This window comes from Dipodascopsis tothii (assembly GCF_038497935.1).
Source record: "Dipodascopsis tothii strain CBS 759.85 unplaced genomic scaffold V1510scaffold_24, whole genome shotgun sequence".
NCBI lineage: Eukaryota > Fungi > Ascomycota > Lipomycetes > Lipomycetales > Lipomycetaceae > Neoaidaea > Neoaidaea tothii.
Genome location: NW_027118008.1, coordinates 49,225 through 68,998, shown reverse-complemented (window position 1 = coordinate 68,998; position 19,774 = coordinate 49,225). Strand labels below are relative to the sequence as shown.

General features: G+C 65.8%; 6 protein-coding genes and 1 non-coding gene across 7 annotated transcripts; 3 read left to right on the top strand and 4 right to left on the bottom strand.

Moving 5' to 3' along the window:
* Window positions 1-749: 749 nt before the first annotated feature.
* Window positions 750-1,683, bottom strand: V1510DRAFT_419961 (mitochondrial 54S ribosomal protein uL2m). Its single transcript, XM_066934381.1, has one exon. The coding sequence runs from the start codon at window positions 1,587-1,589 to the stop codon at window positions 885-887; it is 705 nt and encodes a 234-aa protein (XP_066787798.1). The 5' UTR covers window positions 1,590-1,683; the 3' UTR covers window positions 750-884.
* A 7,144-nt stretch (window positions 1,684-8,827) lies between these two features.
* V1510DRAFT_192214 (cyclin-like protein) lies at window positions 8,828-10,369 on the top strand. The gene is made up of 2 exons (XM_066930449.1): window positions 8,828-9,274; window positions 9,319-10,369. The coding sequence occupies exons 1-2, from the start codon at window positions 9,125-9,127 to the stop codon at window positions 10,216-10,218; spliced, it is 1,050 nt and encodes a 349-aa protein (XP_066787797.1). The 5' UTR covers window positions 8,828-9,124; the 3' UTR covers window positions 10,219-10,369.
* A 571-nt stretch (window positions 10,370-10,940) lies between these two features.
* Window positions 10,941-11,014, top strand: V1510DRAFT_t191. The gene has a single exon. It is a non-coding gene; the product is annotated as a tRNA-Asn (tRNA).
* Window positions 11,015-11,532: 518 nt separating this feature from the next.
* Window positions 11,533-13,248, bottom strand: V1510DRAFT_431231 (uncharacterized protein; the record flags this gene model as incomplete). Its single annotated transcript, XM_066935425.1, has 1 exon — window positions 11,533-13,248. The coding sequence occupies exon 1, from the start codon at window positions 13,072-13,074 to the stop codon at window positions 11,533-11,535; it is 1,542 nt and encodes a 513-aa protein (XP_066787796.1). The 5' UTR covers window positions 13,075-13,248.
* A 129-nt stretch (window positions 13,249-13,377) lies between these two features.
* On the top strand, window positions 13,378-14,514 carry V1510DRAFT_437557 (Fip1 motif-domain-containing protein; the record flags this gene model as incomplete). Its single annotated transcript, XM_066935583.1, has 2 exons — window positions 13,378-13,441; window positions 13,475-14,514. The coding sequence occupies 2 exons, from the start codon at window positions 13,378-13,380 to the stop codon at window positions 14,461-14,463; spliced, it is 1,053 nt and encodes a 350-aa protein (XP_066787795.1). The 3' UTR covers window positions 14,464-14,514.
* V1510DRAFT_419942 (actin cortical patch SUR7/pH-response regulator pali) lies at window positions 14,455-15,419 on the bottom strand. Its single transcript, XM_066934380.1, has one exon. It carries the CDS (start codon window positions 15,314-15,316, stop codon window positions 14,537-14,539), a length of 780 nt encoding a protein of 259 aa, XP_066787794.1. The 5' UTR covers window positions 15,317-15,419; the 3' UTR covers window positions 14,455-14,536.
* Window positions 15,420-16,195: 776 nt separating this feature from the next.
* On the bottom strand, window positions 16,196-19,420 carry V1510DRAFT_192094 (uncharacterized protein). Its single transcript, XM_066930448.1, has 3 exons — window positions 17,560-19,420; window positions 17,479-17,523; window positions 16,196-17,445 (listed from the first exon to the last, which is right to left on the bottom strand). Exons 1-3 carry the CDS (start codon window positions 19,018-19,020, stop codon window positions 16,393-16,395), a joined length of 2,559 nt encoding a protein of 852 aa, XP_066787793.1. The 5' UTR covers window positions 19,021-19,420; the 3' UTR covers window positions 16,196-16,392.
* Window positions 19,421-19,774: the final 354 nt, after the last annotated feature.

The following is a 19,774-nucleotide window of genomic DNA, read 5'->3' as shown; positions in this document are numbered from 1 at the left end:
GAAGGGAGGGTCCTGGCGAGAGTGCGCCTATTTATCGAGCGCCCGGGTCGATCCAATTTTTTTTGGTGAAGATGATGCGATGAGGTGAACATTGCCTAAACGGGTTTGGCCGGCTATGGCGTGCTACTTACCCGGCCGGAAGATGCTCGAGGAACAAATAATGGCCGGGCACTAGCCACCAACCGGGCGTCCGGCCGCGGGTCGCGACCGCGGTGCGCCCGGCCAAGCCACAACTAGCTCGTTGTCCGCGCTACCCGCCGTTCCGAGCGGGTTGTGTCGTGCCACGCCCGCCACACAAGTGCCACCAAGCCGCCACGAGTATGCCCGCTGTGCCACGCCGTGCCACAGCTATGCCACAGGCGTGCCACGCCGTGCCACCCGCCAGGCTAGCCGCACCCAGATTATGCCACAATGTCACTGCTGCGCCCGATCTATGCCACACTGAGCCCACTATGGCCGTGGCTAGAGCGCCTCGCGGCCGGCGGCCATTGGCTGCGGCCGCGGTGTCGACATTTTGCGCCATCGTGAAAACCGCGCGTGCGGGCGCAAGGCGGGCTGCCAGCAGCGCAGGGCCGCTGCGAGCAGGCCAGACGGGGCCACGCGCAGCGCCCCTCAGCCCGTCAAGGTGGTCGCGGGCGCGGCGGGCGTATTACGGGCGCAGGCTGGCGTGATAGCACGCCGCCCTAGCCGTCGGCCCGGCCCGGCAGCGCTTGTCGCGGGCGTAAGCGCGGGCGTAAGCGGGGCCCGGGCCTGTCAGCCGGTGGCGCAGCGGCCTGAGCCGGCGTGGCGCGTCGCACGCCATCCGGGCTTTCTCTACTTCGAGGTCGCCGTTCGCCGCGCCGACCGTTCGAGCACGTGGATGAGCTGTACATGTTCTATTTACATCAAGCGTGGCTGCCCCGCGGACGGTCCTTGACCTTCATCTTGTTGACGTTCTTGCCAAAGCGCGTCTTGTAGCCCTTGGCAAGCACGCCCCACTTGCTCTGCGACGGCACGTTACCCTTGGACTTGCCGCGGCCACCGCCGTGGGGGTGGTCGTCCGCGTTCATGGCCAGACCACGCACGCGCGGGCGCCGGCCGAGCCAGCGCCGGCGGCCGGCCTTGCCGAGCGAGATCATCGAGTGCTCTGCGTTCGAGACGACGCCGATGGTCGCGCAGCAATTCAGGCTCACGTAGCGCTCCTCGCCGGACTGCAGCCGCACGATCGCCAGCTCCTTGTCCTCGAGCTTGGCGACGAGCCGGCCGTGCGCACCGGCGGACCGGCATAGCTTGGCCGGGCCCGTCGGCCGCAGCGACAGCGAGTGCACAACCGTGCCCACCGGGATCATGAACATCGGCAGACAGTTACCGCGCGCGACCGTGCGCGTCGCCAAGATAGCCGGGTCGATGTTGCCGCCCATCTCTTCCATCAGCGTGGCCGGGATGCCTGACCGGAAGCTCTCGACCTTGTCGCCCGAGTAGACGCCCTCGGTCGCAACCACGTACGACAGCTCGCCAGTGGCGTCATTCGACAACAGTGCGATGTGCGCCGTGCGACCAGGGTCGCGCTCGATGCGAACGACCGTGTGCGAGCCCTGCGCCGTGCGCATGAAGTCCAGCGCGCGGATGCGCTGCTTGTGCCCACCGCCAATGTGCCGCGACACCAGACGGCCGGTCACGTTGCGACCGCCGCTCTTGCGCTTGGCCACCGTCAGCGCCCGCAGCGGCTTGCCGCGCCAGAGGTGCGTGTGAATGGGGGCCCGGTACCACCGCAGGCCGGGCGAGATCGGCTTGTACTTGCGGATCTCGACCCGCGCCTTGCGGTTGCGCTGCGTGATGTAGTCACCGCTGGGCACGAGTGCCTCATCCGCGGCCTGGTCGACCGCGCCTGCGGCGACTTCGGTCTTGCGCAGCCGCGTCATGTCCAGGCCGAGGGTCTCGAGCGAGACGTTCGACGGCCGCGGCACAACTGTCATCAGCCGCGATGCGGCCGCGACCGCGCCAGACGTGTGCAGCGCGTGCGCGCGCACGCCCGCCGCGGGCAATTGCAGCAGACGCTGCGTAGCGACTCTGAAACTCATGGCCAGTCTTGAACCAGATAAGACGAGCACTCCGATGCGGCCGGGGCGCTGGAGCTTGTTCCGGAACCAATCAGCAGCACGCACGATGCGGAATGCGTTGCAGCTCGATTGCAGCGATGCGAGACTGTCGCCCGTTGTTCCTGGGGTTCCTGGACTCGAATGCTCGACGCCGCTGGGGTGAAAAAATTTGAGCCTGCGGCGGCGGTCGCTCGCATGCCGGGTAACACTGGTTGCCGGGTAACTCAAAGCTCGCTTGCCGAGCCCAATTACCCGGTGTCGCATGATGTGCTGTTACCCGGGTTGAATTGCAGTTACCCGCCGCGAGGTCTGATCACGTCGCCGCACGCGTCGTGAACCGATCACGCCCTCCGGTCACGCACGCCCCGTGCAGAGGGGGCGCCCGGTGGGCTACGGCGCCTTCCAAGCGCGACACGATCGGCGTGTTCCACGCACGCCGCCGCGGGGTTTTCCTTGCGTCACGCTGGCGCCGGAGTGCTGTCCCGAGTGTCGCCCGGCCGACTTATAGTGCTGCACACTCGCTGCACAGTCACAGGAACGTACGCTCGGGGGCGGCCGACACTGCGGCGATGTGCACCGCCGGCCGCGGCGGCAACAGCGTCGCAGCCGACCATGCACGCGACGTCAAGCGCTGCACGACGGCACAAGTCCGCCAGCCGGCCGCGACGCTGCGCCTGGCAGTAGTTTTAGGCGTGCCCGCGGCCCTAGCATAGAGTGCGCGCCCTAGCATGTGTCGGCCGTGGGCTGTCTGCGCGCCCAGCCGACTAAAGCGTCGGGGGCCTACCAGTATGCGTGTTCTAGTCACTGTCTGGCTCGAGTAAGCGCCAGGCCACGCGGCTCACAAATGCACAGCCCATGATCGCCAGGGAGACCTAGTCGGCACCGGCTGCGCTTGGCGGGCGTGGTGGCCGCCACGACTGCAACTGGTGCCGGTTCCAAGCGGACTCAGGAGACCGCGGGCCAATTATACCGCATGCAGAAGGCCTAGGGGCGTCGGACGCGATCACGGCGGGGCCCATGTCCTCGCCAACCAGTGCCAGGCTGGGGATCACGGCCCCGCTGCAACCGTGACGTCTACGTGGTACACTGTGACCGGTTAGCTTGGTGAGACCACGGAAGGTTCCTGGGTCGCACACCGCCAAGCAGGTAAGGCCAGATTGACCCAGACAGCCGGGTGGTTGACCCAACAGCATGGCGTAATTGCTGTGTACGTACGCGCTGGCACGGCCACCCGCCAGCCAGTGTCGGCTGGCCGGCAGGCAGGGCCTCCGCGGGCCGCGCGATAGCGCCAAGCCGGCATTGGCGGCCCGCCACTGTGCGCACGACTAATCGGCAGCGTCTGTGCTCGCGGACGATCGCGGCTGGCGGTCCATGGTAAGCAGCCGCCCGCGTGGCCAGAGCGGATGGCAGTCCGGCTGCGGGTCAAGGACGCAGCCGGATGGTCTATCAGTGAGGGGGGCTATCGCGACCGCCAGCCTGGAGCCGGCCAGCCCCGTGCGCCGTGCGCCGAGCGCCGACCGCGCCACAGCAGTGGCTCGATCGATCCGTATTCTGGTGCGTAGCACAAGGCACTCGGCTCGGCCGAACCAGGCAGCTGGGCGGAGCGACCAGTAGAGTTTGGGGTACCACGACTGACGCCGGAAGCCGCGACCGTGACCATTCAGCGCTAGTCGTGGAGCACCATCGAACCGGCAAGATGGACACGCCGTGGCGCAACGCGGCACGCCGTGGCGCAGCGTGGCTCGACAGCGGACGGCAGGCGAGCGGCTGGTTAACGGCGGCGGCCCCGCGCGGTCGCTTGCCACCGGCCCACAGCTGGGGGGCAGTCAGCAGCCGCGGCCGCGGCCAGATTGTTACAGCCAAGCGCAATTGGCAGAGGGGCCGCCGGTGCAGCCGCCAATTGCGCCTGTCGACCGGGATCCCATGCGCATCGTAACCCGCCAGGTACCAGGCCGGAGCCCAATTCGCGCTTAATCAGTCGTAGGTACCGGCGGCCACCCAGTCATCCCTGCGTACGGCGTCGGCTACCGGTGGCGGCCGCTACGACGCCGCCGGCCGTTCGGCAAAAGTCCGCGCAGCCGGGTCGGCTTCACCGGCTCCGTCGGCTCTGCTGGGGGTGTCACCGACCGGCGCTGGCTAGTGGTCTGTCTGGTGGTGGGCGACCGGTAGTCCAGCGCCGCCAGGCATGCTAGTGGCCAACTAGGCCAGGTGCGACCTTTGTGTGCCACGGTGACCACTGGGGTGGGCGCTAGCCGCTCAGCACAAGACACGCTGGGACCGTAGGCGCGGCTCTCAGCGGCTGAGTCCGGTGGCCCGCGGTCACATTCACGTCTCACAGGGCCGTGGTCTTGGGTCGCGGTCGATGACGCCAGTGGCAAGGTGAGACAGTGGTTGAGATAAATTTAGACGGCCGCCGTGAAACCTGCGCGCGTGCAGGAGAGCCACGCCCGTTCGGGCGACCAGGAGCCGTGGAACGTGCTGGTCATGCCGGCGCAGCTATGGAACGTGGCCTCACATTCGGTGCAGTAGGCCGGCGACGGCGATCGGCGCGCGCGCGGCCGCCTTGACGGTCGGCGGTGGCCGACCAGTGGCCACTGGCCGGCCGCTGCGTGATCGCGGCCGGGTACTTCTCGGCCGCGTGCAGGACGCTAGTTTGGCCGGTTACACTCCTGGCTCGTGTCAGTAGCGGCTAGGACGCGCTGCGACTAGGGTACCGTTGACTGCTGGCGGCGTCTATCCGTGTAGAGGCTGATCACGTGTGGAATAAAGTTGCGGGGGGCCCAAACGATGGAGCGCTTGTCTTCATTTGGCACTAGGGCTTTAATTTCCCGAACCTTAAACTGCAGCCGCAATTCGCTGTGTAACGTTACAAGGACATCGCTGCCGCTGCCCCCCGTCGCGCCAGGAACAGCCAGCGCGGCAACGGCGGGACAGTGCACAAGCGTGCACGCTTCCGGCTAAGAGTGGGCCCGGCCAGGGCAAACATGGCCGGTCACGGCTGAGCTGGGGCCGATCCGGGCCCAGTTGTGGTTGCGCCCGCGGGTGTGTTCCATACTCGACACTGGCACGGCATCGGCCCATCCGTTGTCTGTTTCACCGCTCGCGCCTCCAGGGCTCGCTAGAGTGCCGATAGGTTTGGGGCGAACACTAGCGATGTGTTGGCACTGTCGGCGATTGTGCCCCTATGCTGGGAACCGCCAGCCGCGACCGTCCGGTTGTTACCGCTCTGGCCACGGCTGGAGCTCCCGCGAGCGGCTGAGATCACCGACAAGGCACCGGAACCTACCGCGGACGCACTAAATAAGATCCAGGGGTATGGAACTCGATCCAGCGTGTGCTGTAGGCGCGTGGGGCCCGTAGCAACGGCGGACGCGCTACGCTGACGATGTGCGGGCGTTGACCGACACCGACGGCAAAACTTCGTAGACAACGCCGTCCGCACTGTCTGAGACCTGGCCGGCATGCTGAGCGGGCGCATCAGCAATGCGGGCAAGGCCACAGTCCGCGCGGAGCGTGTGCCGGGCTCGTGCCTGGCGCAAGTCAGGAATGATCTCGGACGATCTGCGGCCAACGGTGTCTTGTGCCACCCGCCGTCACTTTGGCCTAGTCTGGCTGATAGTCGGCCGTGCTACTGCCGCTCAATCGGACGTGCCAGCGGCGCACAGAAGCCGTGGGTTGTGGAACTCTGCATGGGCGCGGTGGGAGTGAAGCACTCGCGATGCAGCGAAGTCCTCATTCTATCGCCGTTTTGCTCCACTAGTGCACGGTCGACCACAAATTACGGCCACGCGCCCGTAGACAAGGCCCCCCCCGCGCCGAGCGGTCTCATCTCGAGCCGGGTGCCTAGGCCTCATGCCGTTACAGGTCTCGCTAAGAGGTCCACGAGCGCACAGGTTGCACGGGCGGCGTGCGCTCGCGGCGCGGCGGGTGCATGGCGCGCGCAGGCCCATGCCCGACGACGGCACGCCTGCAGCGTTCCTGGGGCCGTACTGAGGCTCGCGGACGGCCGCGTGCAGCTGGCGGCCGGCTGCGGCGGTCGCAGAGCCGGGATATAAACCACGGTCGCGCCCTGGCTGGCGGTTGACCAGCACCCTCTTCAGCACCAGCACCAACACCAGCAACCCCGCGCGGCCAGCGACCAGCACGCCATCCTCCGGCCCCCTCCGACACCCATCAGATCTCGACTGACGCGCCTGCTGATAGACGCGCCGCCCGTTCGCGTCCTTTCTAGACCCGGACAGACTGTGTTTAGCCGGCTCCCTGTGTCGCCTGCGCCGCTTCACGGATATTTCCTAGTCGCATTTACCTTCGACAGGATTTCGTCGATCGGTATCACGACTAGCTACACTCCTTTGGTCGGCCTAAATTACGCTTTGCCGCCGTTTGTATCGCCTCGGGGTTTCGCCTGGTGTGCTCACGTCGCAAATCACAAACGTGCTATCCATACGCCGACTCGGTCGCCCGCCGTCACCTCCAGACGACGTATATAAACCAGTCGTCTCAGGGCCCATTCGCCGCCGTACCAACGCCGTCTACCGTCGCCGACGCCGCAGTCCGTCGCTGCTCTTTCCATCCAGGTTAGTGGGCCGTCTATATTTTCCGCCGCTGTGGGCTGCTTGATGTGATCGAACGGGGGGGGCGGCTAGAACGTTGGCGGTTAGGGCGCCGAAGGTGCCTGCAGCGCTTACTGCGAGTCCGCGCTGGCGGCTCCCGGGCGGCTGTGCCCAGGACGAGCCTGCAGGCGCCGGCGGGCGCTCGCCGCAGGCGTGGTCGCCCTCCTTTTGGAGAGGTCTCAGATGAACGCTGGGCCACGATAGGACTAGGCTGCAGATATTGGTAAGGGGCAATGACAGTCAGGGCTAGAGGCGAAGCAAGGAAGCAACGCGGAACCAAAACTTCGTTCCGGCTGCGCCGCGCATGCAGCGCTACGCGCGTTGTTCAGATTTCTCCGGCGTCGGTCTCGTCTTTGGTTAGACCAGGCCGGGCCAGCGCGCCAGGAACTCCCAATGCAGCTAACCTTAATGCGCGTGAGCTGACATCATGGCGCGGCGCGATGCTTGCTTGATACCGCTTCTACAAATAGCCCTGGCGCTAGTGCTGTAGCGGGACTGGTGTGAGGCGTTGGCGCCGCGTGCTGCACTTTACGCGCCTATCACTATGCGCCATACGGATGGCGTCCTTGTGCGCGGCGGCTGGCGCACGCGTCCCAGCCCTCATCTGGAAGACTACTCCGTCTAGCGTCATGTGTCACGCTCTAGCGCGGTTGCGCCCTGCTCCTTGTGGAAGGTTGCACGCCTTCCAGTGCCCTCCTTGCCTCCTAGCCCGCGCTACCGTCCGTTACCTCTGCCACGCCCTCCTGCAGCCGGGGCTTTTTTCTCTTACGTGCTCTCGCGTCTATCAAGCAGTCTGAAGCAGCTTAGGCCGGGTGCGGTGACACCGACTTGCGTCAAGCTGCGCGGTGGTCTCGCCGCGCCGGCTGCGAGTTTCAATATTAAACCTTTTGCTGACCAGACTCTAGGTCCTAGAGTGTACGATTCGCTACCCTTTAGCGCCGAGTTTTTTTTGCTCGCTTGAACGGGATCACCAGCTCGGAATCCCAAGATCCGTCGGCAAAAGCTAAAGGCAACGCAGCTCTGGTGGAGCCTAAGCTCTGGTCCTCAACCTTGGTTACCGGCCGACGTTGTTTGTATGTATAACTCTGCACCTGCGTGCCCAAAGTCCAGCGACAGCCTTATAAACCGGATCGCGGCCGGCTTTTCCTCTGCATTCTGCTCCAGCATCTCCATCGCGATCTCTCGTGCCTGCAGCCTCGGGGGGAAAGCCAAGTCGTGCTATCCGCTAAGAGATCGGAACGTCCACGCCCGTGCCAGATCGCCCGCCCGCAGATAGGAGAGCGCATTCCAGCACCAGTCACCGCTTGGGCAGTCTACATTCTGGAACCAACGTCTGCGTCGTCACTGTCCGCTGCTGGCAGTTTGTGATCCGCGTCGTCTGGTCTGGTCCGATAGCGTACTCTGGTTTTGCTGCTTTGGTGCCTAGCTGTACATTCCTTGTACACATTCTCATATCTTGCATCGCGCCCGCACTGGTCCGGGTAGCACTCGTCTCTTTCCAAAAGGCTGTCGTCTGGACTTAGTGGTCCGCGTCTTGCTTGGTCGCTGGTCTAGCACCGTCTGGCGCGTGCTTACTCAAGGTCCCTAGCCCGCACTCTTGCTGGCCCATAACCTCCGCGCAATTGCTCCCGCCCCGTGCCTGCAATTGTCCACCGCGTTCGGACTGGTCGTCTCACGTCGTGTCCAGGTAAGTTCTCGCCGCCGGGGGGCGCTGCGCGTGTCCCCGCCGCTGCCGATTGGTCGCGGCTCCCTGGGTCGTTGGTACAGTGGCTAACCGTGCCCCTTCCCTCCTCCCCAGTTTTCCAAGCTTTTAGGCTGCACACTACTCTACATTGCATACCGGACCTTGACTATCTCGATCACATTGGCGCTCACCACTTGAATCTGTAAGGCTTTCGCATTTACTACTTTTACATACATTTGCATGCTTGGGCTTTGCCTCGTTCATTCCATACTTTCTCCTTCTTTTAATCTTTTTTTACCTCGCAGCTCTTAGTTTCATGAATCTTAATTAGGTCACTTCCCAGTGCCTATGACCACTACGCTTTTTATATATCCCATAATCCAGTCTGTTCAATTCCATCTCCTCTTCATTGTCTCTTATTTTGTTTTCCATCATTTAGTCTTTCCTTTCCTTTAGTCGTTGGTCGCTTTGATTCTCTCGTTCATTCTCTAATTGTGTAATTTTGTTTAAAAAAAACCGAAACTCCTAAAAAAAACCTATTTGTAACAAGTCTTGAAACTATACTGCCCTTTGGGATCCATTCTTTAATACGTTGAACGCGCTGTCGGTTGACAGGCACACTCTATTCTGAAAGTTGGGATATTTCTTATACTCGAGCCCTATCACACAAGCTGCACTTTAACTTCGCACATAACGTTTATAAACCGATTCTAACTCTTTATCAGTTGACCTGCCGCACATTCGACGAGATGTACGCCTACCCGATGTCCCCGATCGAATCAACCTACTGCGCTCAGAAGATGAGCCTGACCCGCCTAGAGGAGATTGAGCGGGCGGCGGTGACCAAGATGGAGGATGAGTACGCGGACGAGATCGCGGCACACACCAAGGAGCTCGAGGTAAGCCCCCCGGCGGCGCGCGACGAGCACGGCTGATCTGGCAGATGCTGGCGATCCCCGACGTCAACATGATCGACCTGCAGCCCGAGATCCAGTGGCACATGCGGCCGTACCTGCTTGACTTTCTGATCGAGTCGCACCTGTCGCTGCACCTGCAGCCGCAGACGCTGTACCTGGCGATAAACCTAATTGACCGGTACTGCTCGCGGCGGGTGGTGTACAAGCGGCACTACCAGCTGGTGGGCTGCGCGGCGCTGTGGATCGCGTCCAAGTACGAGGACAAGAAGGACCACGTGCCGAGCGTGCGCGAGCTCAAGATCATGTGCTGCAACGCGTACGAGGAGGACATGTTTGTGCAGATGGAGGGCCACGTCCTGCACACGCTCGACTGGTCGATCGGCGTGCCCACGTCCGAGACCTACCTGCGGCAGCTCACGCAGAACTCGTGCTCGTCGACGCTGCAGCACCTGGCGTCGTACCTGTGCGAGGTCTCGATGTACTCGCGCTCGATGCTGTCGTTCCCGGCCTCGGTGATGGCCTCGGCGGCCTACATTGTCGCCCAGCACATTCTGTGCCACTCGCCGGGCCAGCGCCCGTTCAACCTGCCGACGCCGGCCTCGGAGGAGGAGTCCAAGTGCGTCGTGCTGCTGAGCCAGCACCTCCACACGGCGTCCGAGAGCCTCGCGCACAAGTACTCGTCGTCCAAGTTCTCGCAGGTGGCGCTCATCCTGCAGGACTTCCTCGTGCGCCAGCACCGCGCGGCCGCCTCGGCGCCGCCCACGCCCCCGCTGTCCTCGGCCGGCTCGGATGTCCGCGAGACCGTGCCGTCCATCCCGGCGATGGACAAGAACAGCATGTCGTCTGCGCGCTACGGCTACCTCACCCCGCCAACGACTCCCGACGGCACAGACCTGCCCGGCGAAAAGTACCCCCCGGTGGCCTGACCGGCCCCCGTTTGCATCTTCATCTACGCATCACCATTTGACTAGTACATACTCCAGATCTACAAAAGTATCCCACCTCAGGGCACGCCCTGCACTCTCCTTTAGCACTCAGTATATCTTTCATTTAGCCCGGTGTTGGTTTTGGCTCTCGCATTTTTAATATGGGAATTTTTTATCAGTGTTCCTTATATACTCTACTGGCTGGCGAGCGCTGCTCGTGAATTAGGAACTAGGACGGAATCAAAAAAAGTTCAATGGCTGTTGTATATGTTCTGATTTACTACTATCTATTCTCCATTTCATGTCAATACTTTTCATGTTTGCTCTTAACGAGGGTCTGTGGGAACATATATGGACTTTAATTACGCCTGCGATCTGGCATTTGCGATTGCTGCCGAGGCGACTGGCTGACCCCGCATTTCTGAATGTATTATTACTGTTAAGCATTTCTGTTAATCAGACATAATTTTCTGGACGATGCTCGGCTCGGGACGCGACCCGACACGTAAACAAAAATAAGCTCAGTGATAGCTTATCACGGTCGCGGTCGCGTACACGGGGGCGTGCCTGGCCAGTCGTCATCGGGACGCGCTACAGGGGCTTGGTCCGCTTTGAGCTGGCGCCGCACTAGCGCCATCGCGCGACGGGACGTGCCGCGTTAGCAGGGTAATGCCGACTGGGCGGTCGTTTTGGCCCCATTCGGAATGTAAGTTTGCAGTGATGACTGGGTGGCCAAGTTGGTTAAGGCGTACGACTGTTAATCGTAAGATCGAGAGTTCGACCCTCTCCCTGGTCGTATTTTTTTTTTGGCGCGCAGGTGTGCAGGGGCCAGCCAGACTGGCTGCCAAGCAGGCGCACCCGTGACGGGAAGGCTCAGAGGCCAGCTACTGTCGATGGAGCTGTGGCAGGCTTCCCGGTGGCCAGGAGCCTCCGGCGGCGACTCGGTGGAGGCGGCTGGCCGATGGACAGGTCGCGCGTGGGGCGTGATGAGCTGTCGCATACCGTGCGGCTCACGCGCCGCATACCGTGCGGCTCATATCCACGCCCCCGGCTGACGGGCCTCCGGCGGCGACTCCGTCGGGGGTAGTTGCCCTGCGGGCAGCTTGGTGTGAGAACTTGATGAGGTGCCGCACTGCGTGCGGCTCACGCGCCGTGGCCCATGCGGCTCGAGCCGCACACCGTGCGGCTCATGTCACTCTCCCAACCTGCCCTACGGCAGCCGCGCAAAGCTGCCGGAGGCTCGGCCCAACGGCCCGGCGCACTCGCACTACGTAGTTCGTGTCTATGCGTCTATTCGTACAGGCAAGCACGCGGCTAGCGCGCCTCGCGGCTCTCCAAACGTCCAACTTGGTGATGCAGCTCGGCCACGCGGTTGCCCAGGGCCATAAACACGCCGTGTTCCTCACGCAGAGCGCGCAGCACGCCGGCGGCGTTGTCGGTCGGACCGCCCTCGAAGACGGCGCGCTCGATGCCCTCCACGGCGCGCTCGATCTCGGCCAGGACGTCGGTGTAGTTGGCGATCTTGCCCTCCTGGTCGTTGGCCTGGCGGTCAAAGTACTCGAGCAGCTGGTCCTGGCTGACGAGGGAGGCGCCGGTGGCGCTCCGGTACGGCGTCTGCTGCGGGTTCTGCTGCTGGAGCTGCTGCTGCTGCTGCTGCTGCTGGAGCAGCTGGAAGCAGATGTTGGCGTCGCGCATGGCGTTGTCGATGATGGTCTTCTGCTCCTGCATCGCCTGGAGGTCGTGCTGGAGGGCCGTGTTGGTGGTGGCGAGCTTGCGGGCGATGACCTCGACGTCGCGGGGCACGCTGCCGAGGAACTCGCGGCGGCCCGAGTTGATGCCGCCGGTGGCGTCGGTCGCGCCGGTGTTGGCGGCCGTGGCCGTGAGCGCGAGCGAGTCCGAGATGCCCGTCTGGGTGGTGATGTACTTGTCGATCTCGTCCAGCTCCTTCTGGGCGGCCTCGGGCAGGTCCGAGTGCCGCGTGAGCGCGGTCAGCGCGGGCATCTGCGCGGGCTGGGCCGCGCCGACGCCGAAGCCGCCGGCCGCGCCCGTGCCGAACGCCGGTTTGGCGGCCGCGGTCGCGCCAAAGCCGCCGAAGGACGCCGTGGTCGCGGCCGGCGCCGCGCCAAAGCCGCCAAACGCCGGCGCGCTCGTGGTCGCGGCCGCGCCGCCAAACAGCGGCGCGGCCGTGGCCGCCGGCTTGGCGCCAAACCCGCCGAACGCGGGCGTGCTGGCCGCCGGCGTCGCTCCAAACCCGCCGAACGAGGGCGCGCTCGTCGCCGCCGGCGTAGCCGTCGCGCCAAAGCCCCCGAACGCCGGCGCGCTCGTCGCCGCCGGCGTCGCCGCCGCGCCAAAGCCCCCGAACGCCGGCGCGCTCGTCGTCGGCGTCGCCGCCGCCGTCGCGCCAAACCCGCCAAACGCCGGCGCAGCCGTCGCCGCCGGCTTGGCTCCAAATCCGCCAAACGCCGGCGTGCTCGTCGGCGCCGCCGTCGCGCCAAACCCGCCGAACGCCGGCGCGCTCGTCGCCGCCGGCGTCGCCGTCGCGCCAAAGCCCCCAAACGCCGGCGCGCTCGTCGCCGCCGTCGTCGTCGCCCCCCCAAACGAGAACCCAGAGCCCGCCGGGGTGGCCGCCGCCGTCGATCCAAACAGCGGCTTCGCCGCCGTCGTATTCGGCGTCCCAAACGCGTTCGATCCGCCCGCCGCCGGCGCGGCCCCGCCGCCAAACGAGAACCCGCCCGTCGCCGGCGTCGCCGCCGCCGTGCCGCCGCCGAACGAGAAGCCGCCGGCCGCGCCAGTCGCCGGCGTGGCCGCCGGCGTGCCGAACAGCGACGGCCGCTGTGGTGCCGGTGTACCAAACATCGTGCTTTAAAGCGCTCCCGCGCGCTCGTTTCGTGCAATCACGCGCCCAACTGTCGTCGGCCGTCCGATCGCGTCCGCAGCTATTCCGTAGTGCCGCGCGGTGTCCAAATCGACCGCTGGTGGCGTGCAATCGGCTGTCGTGGAAGAATGCGTGCGGCCGTGGTGCGTGTGAAAAGTTTCTAAGTACAAAATCCGCACCGCGAAAAAATCACAGCGGCGACGTTGATCGACAAAAACCCCTCACAGCAGCAATCCGCGACCACAGCGGCGCAGACCGGCGGCAGAGTGCGGGCAGGCGTCAAGATGGACGACGAAGATGAGTTTCTGTATGGATCGCCGAAGCGGCAGAAGCTGGATCGGCCGGCCGGTGAGTGGGCGGCGGAACGAGGGCTGACGGCAGACGACGACTACGAGCCCAGCGGCGGCGAGGCCGCGGCGGACGCGGCTGTGACGGGCGGCGGCGCCGCGGGCGGTGCGGCCGCGGCGGACGGCGGCGCCGGCGAGTCGGAGGACGAGTCGGACGAGGAGTCGGACATCGAGTTCATCATCAACCCGTCGCCGGGAACGAAGGTGGAGCCGCCGACGCGGGCAGGGCCGTTCGCGGGCGTGCGCGCGGGCGGCGCGGACGGGGCGGCGAGCGGCGCAGGCAGCGGCAGCGGCACGCCGGCGCCGGCGGCCGCGCGGGGGCCGGGCATCGATATCGAGAAGATTCCGGTGTACCCGCCCCAGGCCGGGGGCGCGCCCACGACGGGCCCGGGCGCCGGCAAGCCGCTGACGCAGCTCGACCTGGAGACGCTCGAGAACAAGCCGTGGCGGCTGCCGGGCGCGGACGTGACGGACTACTTCAACTTCGGGTTCGACGAGTTCACGTGGTCGGCGTACTGCGCCAAGCAGGACCGGCTGCGGACGGACTTCGAGCCGGGCAAGGTGCTGGCGCAGATGATGATGTCGATGAACGGCGGGCCGCAGCCGGGCGCGGGCATGACGCCGGAGATGATGGAGGCGTTCAACAGCGGCAGCGGCGGCAGCGGCGGCGACATGGACATGTACGCGGCGGCCGCGGCGGCGGCGATGATGGGCGGGCAGGGCCAGAGCATGTTCCCGTTCAACGGGATGATGCCCGGGATGCCCGGGATGCCCGGGATGGGCATGGCCATGCCCGAGGAGGCCGCCGCGCCCGCCCGCGAGGGCGGCCGCGACCGCAACCGCGACCAGCACGGGGCGCACGCCGACGGCCACGGCGCCATGTACCCCGAGATGGGCTGGAACATGCCCATGGGCCAGCAGGGCTTCATGGGCGGCAACAACTACGGCAGCTACGGCGGTAACGAGGGCGGCGGGCGCAGCGAGGGCCGCAGCGGGCGCTCGCGCAGCCGGCGCAACCGGTGATAGTCGTATGCCTGCTATTGAATAAAATACAAATCGTCCCAAAACACCAAAACCGTGCGCCGCGGCGGGGCCGCTAGTAGTGGTTCACCGGCTCGTACACGAGCGCCTTCTCGCTGTGCGACCGGCGGGTCGAGCCGCAGAAGATGGAGAACAGCCAGAAGACGGCGGCGAGGGCCGAGGCCAGCGCGCCGCCCCACGTCAGGCCGTACATGGTGTGGTTGAGCGTGACGGTCACGTTCAGCGCCGAGTCGTTGAACGCCTTCTTCATGAGCAGGTACAGCACGGTCGACATGACCGACGCCGCGATGAACGCGGCGGCCGCGACCAGGCCGAGCAGGAAGTTGCAGCACGACGTGAACCGCGAGTGCAGCGCGCACACCGACGTCACCAGCTCGACAAAGCTCAGCACGACGGCGATGATGTACAGCGCGATCATGGCCTGCGACGCCTTCTTGACGCTCTTGATCGCGTTGGTCACGCCGTCCGACACGTCCGCCACCGTCACGTCCAACGTGTCCTCGATGATCTGGAGCGGGTTGAAGTAGTAGTTGGCCGACGGCTTGGTGCACGCCGTCACCGCGTCCGAGCCCGCCGACGTGTTGCCGTAGCAGTAGCTCCACAGGCCGGTCGTGTAGAAGTCGGGGAACGACGACGGCACCGAGACCGTGACCGACGACGAGCCCTCGGTCGCGGTCACGCTGAGGTCCGACGTGTCGATCCGCATGAACCACAGGTCGGGCAGGAAGCTCGAGTCCTTGGTGTCGCCGACGGCGACAAAGACGCCCAGCGCCAGCGCGGCCAGCGTGGCGAGCATGGGGAAAGAGATGATCAGACAGGTTCTTCCGGCGGCCATTTTGCAGTGTGAGTGTGAACGTGAGACTCTGGTGAATGCTGTCCGAGGCCGGCCGGCCGGGCTTATAAGTGCCTGGCCGTGCCTGCTGCGGACGCGCGGCGCCCAAACGGGTCTGGCGGCCCTGGGCTGCTGCTCATAATAGCAACAGCTAAAGAACGTCAGTGGCAGACAATGCAGAGCCACAGTGCGTAATCGTGTAGATGGCGCTAGCTGCAACGGGCAGGCTGCGCGAGCAGTTGCCGGGCGCGGGCTGTGAACCGTTTGGCGAGCGCCCGATGGGGACTAGCGCCTCGCCAGGTCACCGCCCGCCGCGCAACGCTGCGAGGCTGAGCCGTGTCACGGCAGGCACGCTGGCGCCGGCGCCGGCGGCGCTGCGCTTGGCGTGCAGCTGCACCGCCCGCTGTGGCTGGCAGCGCGCACCGCCAAGCGGGCGGGCCGCGGCGACGCGGCGTGGCGCGCGGGCGCCCGTTGCCGGAGTCGGCTAGCGCACCGTGCTGTCGCCCGCCAAAGCGAGTATGGCGGGTAACGCCGGTGCTATTTATAACTCCCCCACCGCCAGGGGTGCTGCGGCGGTGCATGCGCGGCCGCGGAGCGCTGCCCCGCAGCGGCTAGCGGGCCGTTGCGCGTGGCGGCGATCTGCGCGGGCGCGGTTCTGACGGCGTGCCGCGCCACAGCGCGTGGCGGCGGTGGGGCGCGCTGTCACGCCCATCCGGCCGAGCCGCCGTGGCGCAGCCGCGGCTTCCGCGCGCCGCGCCACGCCGCCGCCCCTGGCTGTTGTTCGTCTGTGGCGCCGGCTGCGGTCGTGGCGCAGCCGCCTCGCCCGTTCCTCGCCCGTTCCTGGCTGTTCCCGCCCGGCCGCCCGTTCGCCGGCCGGCGCGGTTCGCTAAAAATAAGCAATTTATTCAGCAATCCAGCTATCACGACATAAACTATACTCCGGCGGGCCGCAGCCCGCCGGTGTCCCTCGGGACCCTGTAGCGCGGCGGCTGTCGTCGGCCTCCCGCCCGGCTCAGCCCTCGTCCTCGGCCAGCTTCTTGGGGCTCCGCTTGCGGTGGAAGTGGCAGCGCCCGCGCTTGCTACCCTTCCGCCGCCCCAGGCCCGCCCGCTTCTCCTCCTTGGCGCCGTCGGCCGGCAGCATGTCGTCGCTCTCGGCCATGAGCTTCTCGAGCTCGGGGTCGTCCATCGCGTGCTCCAGCGCTACCAAAACATCGCTCGATCTCTCCATATTTTGTGCCTCCAAAAAATCCTGAACGCCGGAATTGTCCAATAGTTTCTCGTTGAGCTCTCGGTACAAGGCCTTGGTAGCTGCCGTCAGCCGCGCCCTGCCGCCACCTACCCTCCAGGCTCTTCTTGAGTATCCTCAGTTCGTATCTCATAAACAGTATTGTAGCGTCCTGCTGGTCGCCCTTGGACGTCGCGAGGGTCTCGGTCAGCAGCTTGTTATTGTCTTCCAGTAGCTTGGTCTTTCGGAGCAGCCGCAGGATCATGTTTTGGATATCGTCACCGTCCTCGATCGCCCGTAGTGTCTTGTTAGCTCTTGGTATCTTGTCCGCGTTGGTCTTTGCCGACGCCCGGCTCGTGCTGCTCTCGTCCGTGCCGGACGAGGGCGTAGTGGCCGCGCTCCGGGCGCGCTCCGACGCGCTGCTGTCCGACTCGGCCGGACAGCTCTCGGGCTTGCCCGCGCGCGCGTCCTGGCCGGGCGCGCGCGCCGCCGGCGCCGCTGCGAGCTCCGCCGTCAGCCGCTCGACCACGTGCCGGAGGCCCGCCGCCGTCGGTGGCTTGCTGGCCTGGCAAATCTCGGCCAGGCCCAGCTTGCCGCCGCCGTACACCTTGAGCAGCAGCGCGTCGATCACGAGCTGCTGCTCCTTGATCATGCCCTCTTTGCTCTTGAGCGCCTCGTCCATGTTCACCAGTTTGTTGTAGATCGCATGGTCCATGCGGTACAGCGTCGACACAAGCGCGGGTGCGCCGGGCCCGGCCGTGTCTCCGCGGCCGACGCGTTGCTCCGCGAGCTTGCCGCCGGCCGGCTGGTCCGCCACTGGCCGGTTGCCGTCGCTATTCAAAAACGAATCTCGTCCAAGATGATCCGGGGTCCATTTCGTTCCCAAACGAAGTCTGTCGCACTCTTTCTGTGGACTTAGCGTGGCCCGCGCGAAACCTACCTTGAGGCACTCTATCTTGATGTTCTTCTGTTTCAAAAGCATCTTCTGCTCGGTCAGCCCTGCGCGCTCTCGCGTACGCACGTATTTCAAATTGTCCTGATGGTTGGCCAAAATCCGCGCGGGTGACTCGCTCGTGTCCGCAGTCTGGGTGTCCGTGTCAGTGTAGATGCCGATGCCGTTGCTCTTCGGGTGCAGCCGGCCGACGTCGTCCGATCCGGCAAACAGGTCCGCGCTCGCCACGCCCGACCGCCGCGTCGTCACCAGTGGCGACGACAAGTTGCCCGGAAACCCGGGCGTGGTCGGCGCGGTCGCCAAAAACTCCTGCGGTCGCACGTCTGGCGAGAACTTGACCTTCTGGCGGCTCTTGCCAGCCGACGCCCGCGCCGCCTGGAACGGCAGCACGTTCACCGAGCGGTTCGACAGCGGCGTCACGTTCACAAACGGGTCTGGCGTCTTTTGCTGTTCGCGAAAACCCGGCCGTTGGTCCCGGCCGTGCGAGTCGCAGCGCGCTACCGGCACGTTGGGCGACGACCACTCCGACGCCAGGCTGTTTCCGAGCCCGTAGTCCTTGCCATAGCCACGCACTGGCGTCGACATGTGCGCCTGCACGCCGGCCGAATGGCCGGCCGAAAGCTCTGCCGGGGACGTCGGCGTCAGATAGCCTCCACCGGCAATGGTGGAGGCGGTGCCCGCCGCGTCCACAGCTGCGCCCTGGGAACGCGCGTTGCCAAGGCTAGCACTTAGTGCGGCAAGCGAAGTGGAGTTAAGCGCGGCGGACTGCGTGGCGGGCATCGCGCTAGTCAACGACATTGCAGGCGCACCTGCAGCACCGTACAGCACCGCGCTGGCAGCGGCCGTGCTGGCCGCGCCCGGCACGGCCGAGACCGGCGTGCTCTGGCCGGGACCGGGCTGAGCCGCGTGCAGACCGTAGGGCCGGTAGTAGGCCGCCGGGTCGCGGTAGTAGGCCGACGCCGGCACGGACTCGGCTGCCGCGTACGTGTAGCGCGAGCTGTGCGGCAGTGGATCCGCAGGCATGAGCGAGGGCAAGAACGTCTTGGCGTCTACCGGGTGCTTGAAGCTAGCCGCGGAGAGCGCCTGCGCGGGTGGGTGGTAGCCGTGCACGCGGCCGGCAGCCGGCGCGCCCAAGCCGGACGCACCGGGCAGGGCCATGTGACCCGGCGGCACACCGTGTGCGTGCATGTGGCCGTGCACGGCCGCGCCCGGCGCGCGGGCGCCCGGCGGCGGCGTGGAGAAGCCCGCCACCGGCGCAGACGCGCCGTACATGCCGTCCGCGTCGCCAAACGCGGGCTTCGCGCCCGCCAGCGCTGCCATCTGGCGCTTGTAGAAGTTGACGCCGGCTAGAGCCTTGTCGACGGCCGGCACCGGCTGCGCCAGGAGCGCCGACTGGGCCGCGTCGCGCGGCGGCTCGCGGCCGGCGTTGAGCACAATAAACGGCGGCTTGGCCGGATTCAGCGAGCTCTTGGCGGCCGCGGCCGCCGGCCCGGCCGCGGCCGTGTTGACGCTCGTCGTCGTGGAGGACATCTGGCTTGATCTCGCTCGTGCTCAAAATCCCATGGGCGTCCGCGGGGGCGTGCCGTCAAAATGTTTCCAAAAAAGGCGCCAATGCCTGCCAGTTGGTCTGGCCTTGTCCTGCGTGCTTTGTGCTGCTCTCGCTGGTTGTGCGCTATTGCATGGTCTGTCCACCGCGACGATGATCTGGAAGGGCTGGAGCTGCCCGCGACTGCCGACGATAGAGCCAACCGTGGTGGGAAAAAAGAACGGGGAAGAAGGATTGCGGGCTACCAAACATCTCAGCGGCCGCGGCAGTCAAACAATGTTCGTGAGACGGGTCTGCGACGTCGCGGCAGTGGCACGGCGTGGACGGTCAGCCACGGGTACGCGTGGTCACGTGTGCGAACGTGTCGCACCGGTCAGCGGCGGCTCTGGACAGAGGTACGCATGCCCGTTTGGGCGCCCGCGCCTGAACTCCGGCCGCTAGCTCATGCACGGCGGCTGACGGCGAGCGCGGCGGCCGCGCGCACGGCCAGGACTTGCCGCATGCGGCGTAGGCCGTGCGTCGGCCGCGGGCAGAACCACGCCTGAAACGGCAGCGCGCTGCGAGCGCGCTGCTAGCCGGCCCAAACGGCGTGCGGCGCGGCCCTGAGTCACGCGCTTCAGCCGCCGGGCCGCGGCTGGCGGTTTCCGCCGGCCACCGTCGGGACTGCGCCGCGATGGCGTCTGCGGCTGTGATCCGCCACACGGGGCGTAGTGGCTGGCGCAGGCCGCCGGCCGGGTT

Excerpts from the sequence above, each read along its gene's own strand:
- V1510DRAFT_192094 (XM_066930448.1), bottom strand. The coding sequence starts at position 19,020 with ATGTCCTCCACGACGACGAGCGTCAACACGGCCGCGGCCGGGCCGGCG. Across the intron at positions 17,524-17,559 it reads ATCAGGACAATTTGAAATAC|AAGATGCTTTTGAAACAGAA; the intron begins GTGCGTACGCGA and ends CTGACCGAGCAG. Across the intron at positions 17,446-17,478 it reads TCAAGATAGAGTGCCTCAAG|AAAGAGTGCGACAGACTTCG; the intron begins GTAGGTTTCGCG and ends CTAAGTCCACAG.
- V1510DRAFT_192214 (XM_066930449.1), top strand. The coding sequence starts at position 9,125 with ATGTACGCCTACCCGATGTCCCCGATCGAATCAACCTACTGCGCTCAG. Across the intron at positions 9,275-9,318 it reads CACACACCAAGGAGCTCGAG|ATGCTGGCGATCCCCGACGT; the intron begins GTAAGCCCCCCG and ends CTGATCTGGCAG.
- V1510DRAFT_419942 (XM_066934380.1), bottom strand. The coding sequence starts at position 15,316 with ATGGCCGCCGGAAGAACCTGTCTGATCATCTCTTTCCCCATGCTCGCC.
- V1510DRAFT_419961 (XM_066934381.1), bottom strand. The coding sequence starts at position 1,589 with ATGCGCACGGCGCAGGGCTCGCACACGGTCGTTCGCATCGAGCGCGAC.